The 11,474-nt window shown below is 45.1% G+C and overlaps 1 protein-coding gene across 3 annotated transcripts; it reads left to right on the forward strand.

Moving 5' to 3' along the window:
- Window positions 1–6,426, forward strand: LOC110488847 (uncharacterized). 3 transcript variants are annotated; one of them, XM_021561271.3, is made up of 3 exons: window positions 1–749; window positions 897–1,012; window positions 4,750–6,426. In XM_021561271.3, the coding sequence occupies exon 3, from the start codon at window positions 4,755–4,757 to the stop codon at window positions 5,922–5,924; it is 1,170 nt and encodes a 389-aa protein (XP_021416946.3). In that variant the 5' UTR covers window positions 1–749; window positions 897–1,012; window positions 4,750–4,754; the 3' UTR covers window positions 5,925–6,426. The 3 variants fall into 3 exon arrangements, with proteins under 3 accessions (XP_021416946.3, XP_021416947.3, XP_021416945.3); XM_021561272.3 differs by lacking the exon at window positions 897–1,012 and having other exon boundaries at window positions 238–628; XM_021561270.3 differs by lacking the exon at window positions 897–1,012 and having other exon boundaries at window positions 337–749.
- Window positions 6,427–11,474: the final 5,048 nt, after the last annotated feature.

The following is an 11,474-nucleotide window of genomic DNA, read 5'->3' on the forward strand; positions in this document are numbered from 1 at the left end:
GAAAGCCCAGCAAAGATGTTGGCTATACTGACAAGAAACATGTTTCTCCGCCCTAACAATGGGAGACGTTGTCCACAAAAGGGCACAGCGGGTTGTCTAGCTCCCACCCATCCTTTCTTAGGATTGGTGGATACATCTCATTATTGTAAATATTTTTGAATATTCGATGAGGTTGTTCCACGTCAAACGCTTGTATTCAATAGAGATGCTACTAGCCACATCACATGAATATGCATTACCATCTCGAGACAACTACGAAATAGTTTTTTTTCTCAGTTGCCGGTTTGTCACGTGTCTCATTTATATCAGTACACTCGTAGCAATTTAAACATTACTAACTTCTAATCCAATCAAATAAACCTCAAGTAGAAAATAAGCCATTATTTTGTTGTTGGCGCCGAATTCGACACTCCACACAAAAACTCCTTGCTTGGTGGGCGAAACAACGCTACCTGCTGGAGGGAGAGTTGGGCCTCTTCCTCTTTGGTTCGTGTCCACCCACCAAACAGTATCGTTTCCGGAATGTTCATGGCTTCGGAAGGTTCAGAAATCCTGGAATTTGATAGCTAACCATTCACTGGAAACAATAACAATCAACTTTGACATGTGGTTTCGTCATGCGGATCTGGTCAGTTTTATTTACGCTTGATGCTTCTCGTGTGGACTTTTTTTGCAATCTAGCTAGCCAGCAACCTACAAGTCAACAGACTATCTTCCAGCTGATCAAAACAAGGTCAATTGACGATGCGGTGAGTCGAGAATAAACTATTTTACTAGCAGTTTCTAAACATTTAGCTAAGCGACATTATGACAAATATACAACGGTTATGGCTTTCTGTCGTATTAGTAAATTAAGTACATGCGCGATAATAGTAGTTTACTACTTTTCCGCGCAGTTCCACGCAATTTGGCTGTTGTTAGAAGACCCCGCCCTCTCTCGGCAGCCTCAGCAAGACGCGGAGAAAGTGCGTTTTCTATAATTCACAACTAGTCCACTTGAAGCCAGAACCATGTGAGTCTCACCCAAATATTTATATATACACTAGAATACTGATTGGGGGCGCTGTGTTCAAGCCAACGTGCGTGCCTCCCTTTTCGCACTTCCTCACCATTGTAAAACATATTATTAACGTCTACATTCGTTTTTATATTACAGACACCTTAATGCATAATTGTAAATTATTTTATGAGCACATTTTTTTATTGATTACTAATGTTAATGTCCCCACTACAACAACAAAAATACTTAAATACCTGAACAAAAATATAAACACAACATGTAAAGTGTTGGTCCCATGTTTCATGAGCTGAAAAAAGATCCCAGAAATGTTCTAAATGCACAAAAAGCTTATTTCTCTCAAAAATGTATGCACAAATTTGTTTGCATCCCAGTTAGTGAGCATTTATCCTTTGCCAAGATAGTCCATCCACCTGACAGGTGTGGCATATCAAGAAGCTGATTAAACAGCATAATCATTACACAGGTGCACCTTGTGCTGGGGACAATAAGGCTTCTCTAAAATGTGCGGTGTTGTCACACAACACAATGCCACAAATATCTCAAGTTGAGGGAGCATACAATTTGCATCCTGACTGCAAGGATGTCCACCAGAACTGTTGCCAGATAATTTAATGTTAATTTCTCTACCATAAGCCACCTCTAACGTCATTTTAGAGAATTTGGCAGTACCTCCAACCGGCCTTACAACCACAGACCATGTTTATGGAGTCCTGTGGGCGAGCGCTTTGCTGCCCCCGTGGTGGTGGGGTTGTGGTATGGGTAGGCATAAGCTACGGACAACAAACACAATTGCAAGGTTTATGTGAACAACAGATGGATATCTGTATTCCTAGTCATGTGAAATCCATAGATTAGAGCCTAATCAATTGACTGATTTCCTCTTATGAACTGTAACTCTGTAAAATCTTTGAAATTGTTGCATGTTTTGTTTATTTTTTTGTTCAGTATACATGTAATTTTGTCCTTGAAACATTTAATTGAAATACTGTACTGAGTTCCATTCATTCCGATGGAGGACCACTTCTTCTGAGAGTGACAATATGGCCGACCGGTGTCTTCAAAGCCTCTCATTGGACAATACATTTAATCAGCATTCCAGGGTTTATATCAGTGTTGTAGTACTACACATTGAGTGTGGTGGTCTAGTTGTCAGATACATTTTTACTTGGTCTTCTCTCTGTGTCAGATACATTTTTACCTGGTCTCGGACAGTGAGGACTTGTAATTTCAGACCAGCGGAGTAAAAAGACCACCATTAACAGCTTCCATTCAGTCAGCGCATAAAAACGCTGTGCCAGGCCAAATATATACACTCCTTTTTTGAAACAATATCTTGTTGCCTATTGAAACCTGGGATTCCTACTTTACTTGTAACATTACTGTACTTTACTTGCATTGAAAAATATCCTCAAAGTTTGTCTGGATTTCCTTGACTCTGATAGGGAAGAGTGGGGTAAATTGTTGACTAAGTTGCGTGCTTACTATTAGTAAGGGGAGACAGGGAGAAATTCTAATAATCTTTATATCTATAGTAGACATGTTTGCGCAGTGGCGAACCTATTGGACCCCTAGGCCTTCAGTGTGTGACAGGCTGGTGATGCTGAAAGGACAACAACCGTAATACCAGGTCACTCATGTAGGAGAGTGCAATTTTGTCAAACACAAAGGGCCAATGATGTAGTGGAGGCTATATGCAGGTATACGCCCCATACCAACTTTGTCCCTTATGAAAAAATATTGCAGTCAGAGTGCAGTATAACTGCAGTTAATCTGCAATTACTGTGTCCAAAATACCACAGTTGACCGCAGTTTCAAAACTGCAATCATTTTGTAAGGGGTTTTCAGTGGGCATTGCCTAAACTCACTTCTTAATCCCTTTGGTTGCATATCAAAGTAGTGTACTGGAGGTATACAGCGTATTAATTATGTAGTACAATAGAGAAATCATGCACAAAGTTGCCTACACAATTGCAAAGAACGTGAAATACATGCACATGCGCGCATTACACATATCCTAGTTTCCGCAGAATATAATCTGCAGGCAGCAAGAGCGCGCAGCTCCCAACTCGTTTTTGCATGGAGCAGCTCACAGAATAATTACATTGGTAGCCGGTAGGGTAGGAAAGACATTTCAATTCTTGATATCTAGCAGTAAGTGCTCACTAAGGCAACAATGGGTATGCAAACCAGGTATTGAAAAAGTTTGGTCCATAGTCTTGGTTAGTAGGCTATTTACGAGGCGCAATTCAGTCATCATACGCTGCTTGCATGAACATTTATAAAGGCTTTCCCCAAAAAACTTTCCAATTAAATGTTAACTTGCCTACCTGACAAAATGATGTAATGCTGATTTGTATCAATGGGGAAAGCGTTTGTTTTGCTCAATTGATTTAAAGGGCAACAATATATTTTTTAGATTTTTCCCAGACCTAAAAAATAGTCTCCTGATGTGGTTTAAGCATTGTTGTGGACTTAGAACATCACATTTGTGTCCTTTTTAAAAATGTATTTAAAGTGTGATTTTTAGATATTTAACAAAGTGGTGCAATTCTGTCACACAGGACCCACTTCGTCAGGCACCACTGCATAGGGCTGATGGTCCATTCACTCTGACATATTAAGCCAGTAGGTCCCAATCATAAGAATACAAAAACAAAACCATTAGGCTAAGCATTTCCCAATCGAAATGTACAACTATTACTTACCATTGCAAAAAAAAACATTTCACGCTCAACACACAAAGTAACCCGTGATCTAAAGTTTAAATGAAATAATGTTTCACGCACAAGTTATTTTCAAAGAGATGGCTAACAACAGCAAGCGCGCTGCAATAAAAAACACAGTTCCACTCACCAGATGATCATTTCAAACTTAACTTCATGTTGAAAGTTATTATTTTAAAGGGGGGAAGCTAACAAATTAGCAACAACATTCTCTTCGATAACACCTGCTGCAGCCGCTGCAAACTATCCTACAACAAAAGCTAGCTAGCTAGACCGTGGTAAAACTACTGCTTGCTATTGCACAGTGAGCTTTTGGCCTTCCATACGTTTTGTAAAATCATCCCATGTACAATGTAATTGGTTGATTCAACTGTCACTCCAAAATGTTGAATGTCAAATGCCTTTGACAAAATTACAGTCATGGTCTTGAATTGAACTCACGTTTTTCTGGTCTTGACTGTCTCAAACCTCTCGTCCCCCTCCAAGTCTCGGTCTTGATTCGCTCCGGTCTTGGTTTTAGGTGGTCTTGAACCCAACACTGGTTTATATCACAGGAGGTTGGTGGCACTTTAATTGGGGAGAACGGGCTTGTGATAAGGACTCGAGCGGAATCAGTGGAATGGTATCAAATACATAAAACACATGGTTTCCAGGTGTTTGATGCCATTACATTTGCTCTGTTCCGGCTATTAATATGGGCTGTTCTCCCCTCAGCAGCCTCCACTGGTTTATATACATACTTGGTGCTACCACAGGTTTTCTACAAAGGTAGAGTTTGTTTTGCAGGCCCTGTCCCATGTGGGCGGAGTTGCACATTTTTGACCATTCCATTGGCCTTTAAGTGAAATCTCCACCCAACCTGGTAATCTGGCCATGCAAAACAAACTGAGCTCCACCATTTGAATAAAGGTTAAATGAATAAAAAAGATTGACAGCTGATTGTGGTTATGAAATGTAAACAAGATGCTTATGTCATGTGTTCTAATACCATTTGTTTTGTCCTAGTGGTGATGGCCTGGGAGATGGACAGCTCACACGGACCAGGGTCACCCCAAAGAATTCTGCTCAAAACGGAACATTCCGAGGTCGAACTGGTCTCCAGAGGTCAGGAATCCCTCCCTACCTCATGTGTCAAACAGGAGCGTACAGAATTATTTGTTACGAACCCTGAGCCTCCGAGGCCAACGCACATCAAAGAGGAGGAGTATGAGACCACAGTCACGCCCCTTTTATTACTTACCAAAGAGGAGAGTGAAGACAAGGAGATTCCTGACTCTAAACCAATGACACTTGAGCTTCACGACCCAGCCAGCCAATCATGTACAGCCCGAGAGGAGGAGAAAGCTGAGCTGAAGAAGTCTGGAGGAGTGTTCCATCCAAAGAATTCCTGTCTCCCTAAGCTTCAGGCCCCCTCTCAGCCCTCGGCAGCTGCAGGCTCCAGTCCTGTGAGTAGGGAGGAAGATGAGACGGAACCAGAGGTACAGGAGGACCAGGGCCCTGGAGACTGGCTAGCCCCCGTGGAGGACGACGAGGCCCTGGGTGAGGCCCAGCGTCGACGGGGCTTTGAGTCCGCCAGCCGCTCCCTTTCTTCCATCCTGGGCTCCGACTCAGAGTCAGACGACAAGGAGGGTGAAGAGGACCCCACTTGGGCCCCTGCCGACCCCCAGACCCTCCAGGACGACCCAGATGCTGACATTCCCGCTCTTCGAGAGGCGTCCCCACTGTGGCACACAAGAACATCATCGTCACGAAGTCGAGGCAAAAGATTTAGAGAGGGAGGTAGAGGTGGTGTCTCCTTGTTTCCAGAACCCCAAAAGAAGCCCAAAAACTTTTCCTGCCAGGAGTGCGGGAAGGCCTTCATATCCCGCCGTGACCGGGAGAGGCACATTCGCACTCATAGCGGGGAGAAGCCATTTCCCTGCCCCAGATGCGACAAATGCTTCAACGACACTGGGAACATGCGTAAACACATGCTGATCCACTCGGGGGAAAGGCCCCACCTCTGTCCAGACTGCGGCAGGGGGTTCTCAGAGAGGGGGAATCTCAGCAGGCACAGGGCCCACATCCACGGCAGTATGCCCAAGTCCGAATGTGAAGACTGTGGGAAGACCTACATAGAGAAAGGAGGTCTGGATCGCCACATCAGATCTGGAGCCTGCTCTGCAACAAGAAAAACATGACATTTTATAAATGAAAAAGGTTCCTACAATTACAGTCCCGTTTCAGCAAGTACGGCCTCCAGCGATCAAACTATCAAATATGAATGGCGACTTAACGGCCGGTGACTAGAGAGCTCCCTGGGAGAGTTCGGTGATTCCTTACTGAAGGTATTTTTCGCAGCATTAGGGGGTGGGAAGTTTCATGATTCGAGAGAAAATAATGACATTATGAAAAACCGTGCGTATGAACTGAGAAGCTGTGTAGAAAAATCAATATAATAGATGAAGAGATGATCTAGTCTATATTTTGTATTTTACTTCCTATCAATACCTAAAAAATATATATTTTCAGTCATTTTATTTTCGCAAGACTCAGTTAAATGACAAATGGAAATGGATAACTGAATTTAAAGTTTGTTCTCCCTTAGAGAGCTTTCTCCGTGAGTGCCTTTATGAGTGAGAGAAGTGCTTTGTGAATGTGATGATCTGTACTTCACTGTTAAAGTAAACAATCATGGATTAAGAACTGTGTATGTGTGTGTTTCTTAAGTCTAAGGCCTGGATTCAGTGCACGTTATAGCGCAGTGCACGTTATAGGGTCCACTATAAGCGACTTTAAAGTGCAGTTTACGCTTGAGCTGAGATGCACAGCGTTTTTCATAAGTGCCTTTTGAAAAGCACATTGTCGGCTTCTGTCTAGTGGGCTGCGCTATAACACCCCTTGCATTGAATCCTAGCCTAAATGTTGTTTCCCATGGCCACAAGGTAAAGGTAACTTGCCTATACACTCCTGGAACAAAGTACACACTGAAAGAGAATAAAGGTTTTATGAGTTATGGATCTACACAACCACAAGTGAGGAGCGAGGTACCAGAGAAAAGTGCATAAGCTTCAGACAAAAATGAGAAACTTTATTTGAAACAGTCACGTAAAGGGTCATACATTGTCTAAAAGTAGATCAGTAGGGAGCTGGGTCGTATATTAATTAGTGCATACCGTAGCAGAACATTTTGCAACGGAAAACAAAAAGAGTTCAATATTGGTCTCTCCCCGTTTTGTCCTGTTTGTCCTTCCTTCCACCCCGAGTTGTCAAACGTATCCAACCGGTCATACCCATCCAAACACCAAAACACGCAGAGGATCCGCCCTAAAAAGCAGTCAGTCCTCACTCAGAGAGCCTGTACAATAACAGATGTAGGATCTTAATTTGAGCCAGTTTCCTACAGCAGGAAAATAATTCTGCAGCAACAGGAAATGTGAATTATTATGTGGATTATGAATAATGGACAATTTTTGTAGGGGCTGACATTTTTAGTTAAGGGAAATCAAGTCTGACATTTTAAAGTGGAAATTACAAACATTTGCCTTTTTGTTTCCTTAAATACACTACAAGTTTGCCACCAAAAGTGATCAAATTAAGATCCTACATCTTTACAACTGGTTTTGGAGCTATAGTCAGGAGTCTCACTACAGATACATAATCTCTCCCTCTCTTCCCATCTGCCCCTCTTCCTCTACCCCTTTCCCTGATCCTGCTTCTAGTCCTGCCTCAAGTCTACTAGAGGCTCTGCTGTTGGCTGTGATCTTTCCTGGAGCCGCAGGCTCACTCTCTTATTGGGCTGTGCTCAGGTCAGTACCGGAACTTTGGTAAAGGACTTGCTGTTGGATTTGGTGGCAGAATTAGGAGTAGTTTCAGTCACTGGCTGCCCTGCTGTCTTGGACTGAGATGACCCTTGACATTTAGTGCTGACCCTAGCAGTAAGGTCATGTTGTGGAGGTGGTTCTGGGTTTTTGACTGACGGCGTGTTCTTGTTCTCAGATTTGCGAAGCCTCCTGGGTCTGGGTGGGGTAGCTTTCTGTCTAGGTTTGGTGGCTTGTGTTGCAACGTGGTGGTAGATGTGTTTGGTGTAAGTGGCATCTGTAGTTTGAGGGGTCCTGCTGGTGTGGTTGTGGTCTGGCTCGTCATGGGGGCGGGGAATACGGCAGTGGCAGGTGACTGGATAGGAAGTGTGTCAGGTTGTTGGGTGCGCACAATCATGATACCCCCCCGTTTAATTGTAACCCCAATACAAAACCTGACCAGGTGCTGCCTGCTGTGTTGGGGGTTCCCCTTGTTTGGGTAGGGCAGGGGAAGTGGACAGGTCTCTCTCTCCCCCCTCTGGTCGTGGTAGAATCTTGTGGCACCTGCGGCCCTGAATCAGTACCTCAGCCTGCTTCGTCTGTAGGGGGTCAGGGTGAGAAGTGCGGTTGTGTGCCTCCAGGAGGGCCAGGTTAGGGAAGTCTGTATGGCTTCTCACTCTGGTGTAACTTCCAGAGATCTGCAGACCAGTAGGCCGAGAGAACTTACGCTGGCACAGCTCACACATTTACATGGCGATCTCCAGTGTGAGTGAGATTGTGGGATGCCAGGAGATGCGTCCGCTTGAAACTCAAAGAGCAGAGTTCACATGGGTACGGGCACTCGTCGTTGTGTGTTTGGCAGTGCAGCATGACCCCATAGTCCGCCTTGAAGCTCTTCCCGCCGTAGGGGCAGGGGTGTGCGCGCTCCAGCTGGTGACGGAGCTCGTTGGGCATGTGGAAGGTCGTGATACAGAGGCTGCAGCGGTGGGTGCTTGGCGCAGCGGAAGCCCTTGGAGCAGTGCGGGCAAAGAAACGTCTGGTCCACCTGTTGTGTCATCTGGTGACCGCCCAGTACCTCCACGTGGAGAAGCCGTTTGTGGCAGATAGAGGGGGGAAGAGGCTCGAAGGCTCGCTTCCCAGTGTGTGTGCTCTCATGAACGGCCTGCTGCACCGGAATGGAAAAAGCCTTACCACCGTCAGTACACATGAACAGTTTAGGCTTGGGTGGGGCGCGTTCTTGCCTCTCTCCATGGATGCGTAGGTGGCTGTTGAGCCCCTCGATGCAGTAGAAGTGGTTGGGGCATTGAGGGCAGCCGTAGGGCTTGACGATGCTGTGTTTGTCGGCGGTGCTTGCTGAGAGATTTTGGGCGTGTAAAGCGCTGGTCACACACATTGCAGGCGTAGGCTTTGGCACTACTATGAGTCAGCAGGTGGGAGGCCAGACCCTTCCTCCCCTGGCCTCACTCTGCGTCTTCTAAGATGGCGGCGCAGGACCCACTCCTTACTGAAGTTCTTGCAGTACTGTGAACAGTTAGGTTGTCCCTTCTGCCCTGGTCTCCAGGCCCTCCTCCCCCAGCTCCTCCTGATCATCCGCCAGCTCCTCCTGATCTTCAACCAGCCCCAGGTCCTCCTTTCTGGGATTAGCTAGCTCCAGGGTGCCCAGGCTGGATGGTCGCTGGCTGGCCTCCACACCTTTACATGCCTCCCTGAAGATGATTGTCAAGCTTGACGTTTACCATAGTGAGCTCATACTCCCAAGTCTTGCGCTGCATTCACGAAACAAGATACAGCTGTCACCTCTTCATCAAACTCCAGAGTGTCCTCCTCATCGCTCTGCTTCTTCTCTTGGACCGCCTGCATTAGACCTACAGTGGAGAGATGTAATTACAGTAGCTAACGTTAGCGAAGTAATTCCGTAACATGTTATGTTGTATCATTCAGTTATATTCTGTAAAATAAAACAGAACAATTCAGAGAAATTAAATGACAAATGTACCACGCGCAGCATCACCTGGAACATGGTTTGTATTTGGTACCGCAGCTGCAGCGTTATGGTTATTGAGCTGGTCTGTGAATGAGCCGAGAAGGCTCCCAGGTTCAGTCTCCCCGCAGGTCTTCCGGTTTGCCCATCTCAGACTCCTTCTCGGCACTCTGACAAATTGGGCCACACTGTTATTCAACCATGACAGGATTTCGTGAAATGTCTATGCAATCTTACATATGGCTTTCAAAATATTGCATGTTATCGAGGCCCGATTGTGGTATGACGGTAGCTTTGACCGTTGTGCTTCCAGTGTCTTTGATGGCATCATTGCTGTTTTAAATTAGGTAATGTATGCTTTAACAATGAATTTCTCATCCATCAGTCGTTTAGACCCCTATAAATGAGTGAAACCACAGTTTCTGCGCTGCCTTTCTTTGATAAAACACTTTTGTCGTCGGCACCGCCATTACCAGTAACTTGTTGAATGAAAATGCTTCTTCTTCTTCTTTGGATTAAAACGGAGGTTGGCATCCAACATGTTGCATTACCGCCCCCAACTGGACTATAATATAAATCCATTTTACTTAGTGATACAAAAAGGGGAAAGTGGAAAAATAAATAAACTAAATCCCACAAATATATATATAAATATATGCAAATATAAAACAACTAACCTTAAAAACACACTACCCCATTCCACTACTTTGACCCTGTCTGCTCCTGCACCATGCCAATGGCCTGGGAGTACGGGACACCACAAGTCAGCACACCCTGTAACTTTTCTGAAATCAAATTTTGTATACCCAATACTTCTCTGCAGCTGCCACTACAACATCTATTTTCGGTGATTTTACGTTCCATTTCTGCTACAGTTGATAACCTATGAACGCTAAGAAGCCAACCATACTGATGCATATATCGCTTGTTGGCCTATCCCTCTGTGCTGGCACAGATCTACTACTCACAGGGATCCTCTCAGGATCCCTCACCCTTGACCCATCCTCCTACTTTCTTCACTGCCTCAGCATTCGTCACCTTCTGCACTACTCTGACTCTAGCCATCTCAACCTGCCTCTCTCTCACCGGACACATCTGATCCCCAGCAACGTGGGCACCCCTACAGTTGACACAGGACCGACAGTGACTCCTCTGTTTCACCACACTCACCACCAGGTCTACTTAGCACCAAACGGCAGGCATCACAAATGCCACGAATCTTCAACTTCAATTGCTCCATCTCCATACTTAATGCTACCCCAGAAAACACTCATTTCAATGGTGCTCTGTTCCTTAGAGCAAACAAAGCAAGAAACAGACCTTGACTCAAGTTGCGTGACACGGAGCGCCCACTCCCTCTGGTCAGAAGAATACAAACAAATATCACAAGTCCACTACAGGTTACCTTCACTGACTCAACTGCACCCAACTCCTTTCTCACCCACCCTGAAAACACAAATGGCTCTGCCAAAAGACAAGGATACACTTTCTCAAAAAATGTAAATCCTACTGGACAAGATTCTTCTTTATCATGTCCATTGATTGCCAGGCTCGGGTTCTGAGCTCTTCACCACACCTTCTACCTCACTTAACTCTCCATCATTCACTTCCTTTTCACCTCCAGAACTCGGTCTGGTGCACTGCTCAATCTGTTTTCACTTCACACCACTCTTCTTCTTCACCCCATCTCCATTTTTACCACCATCTTCCTCAAATACAAATCCAACCCCTGCTTTCCTCATACTTTCCTCTTCCTCTTTTTTTCCCCTCCATTCCTCCTCAGAAATCCATCTCTCTGTGTCTCTGTCCCAACATTCCTCTTCTCCCGACTTTGCTTGCGGCCCAGTGTCAGTCCAACGTAACTCCATCTCATAATCATCCTGCTCACCTTGGAAATGTGTATTCTCCGGGCGCCAACATTTTGAGAGCATGAGCAGTGGCCACACATAGAGAAATGACCCCCAAACTCA

Source organism: Oncorhynchus mykiss, chromosome 14 (assembly GCF_057628025.1).
Source record: "Oncorhynchus mykiss isolate SJ-2025 chromosome 14, ASM5762802v1, whole genome shotgun sequence".
Classification (NCBI taxonomy): Eukaryota; Metazoa; Chordata; class Actinopteri; order Salmoniformes; family Salmonidae; genus Oncorhynchus; species Oncorhynchus mykiss.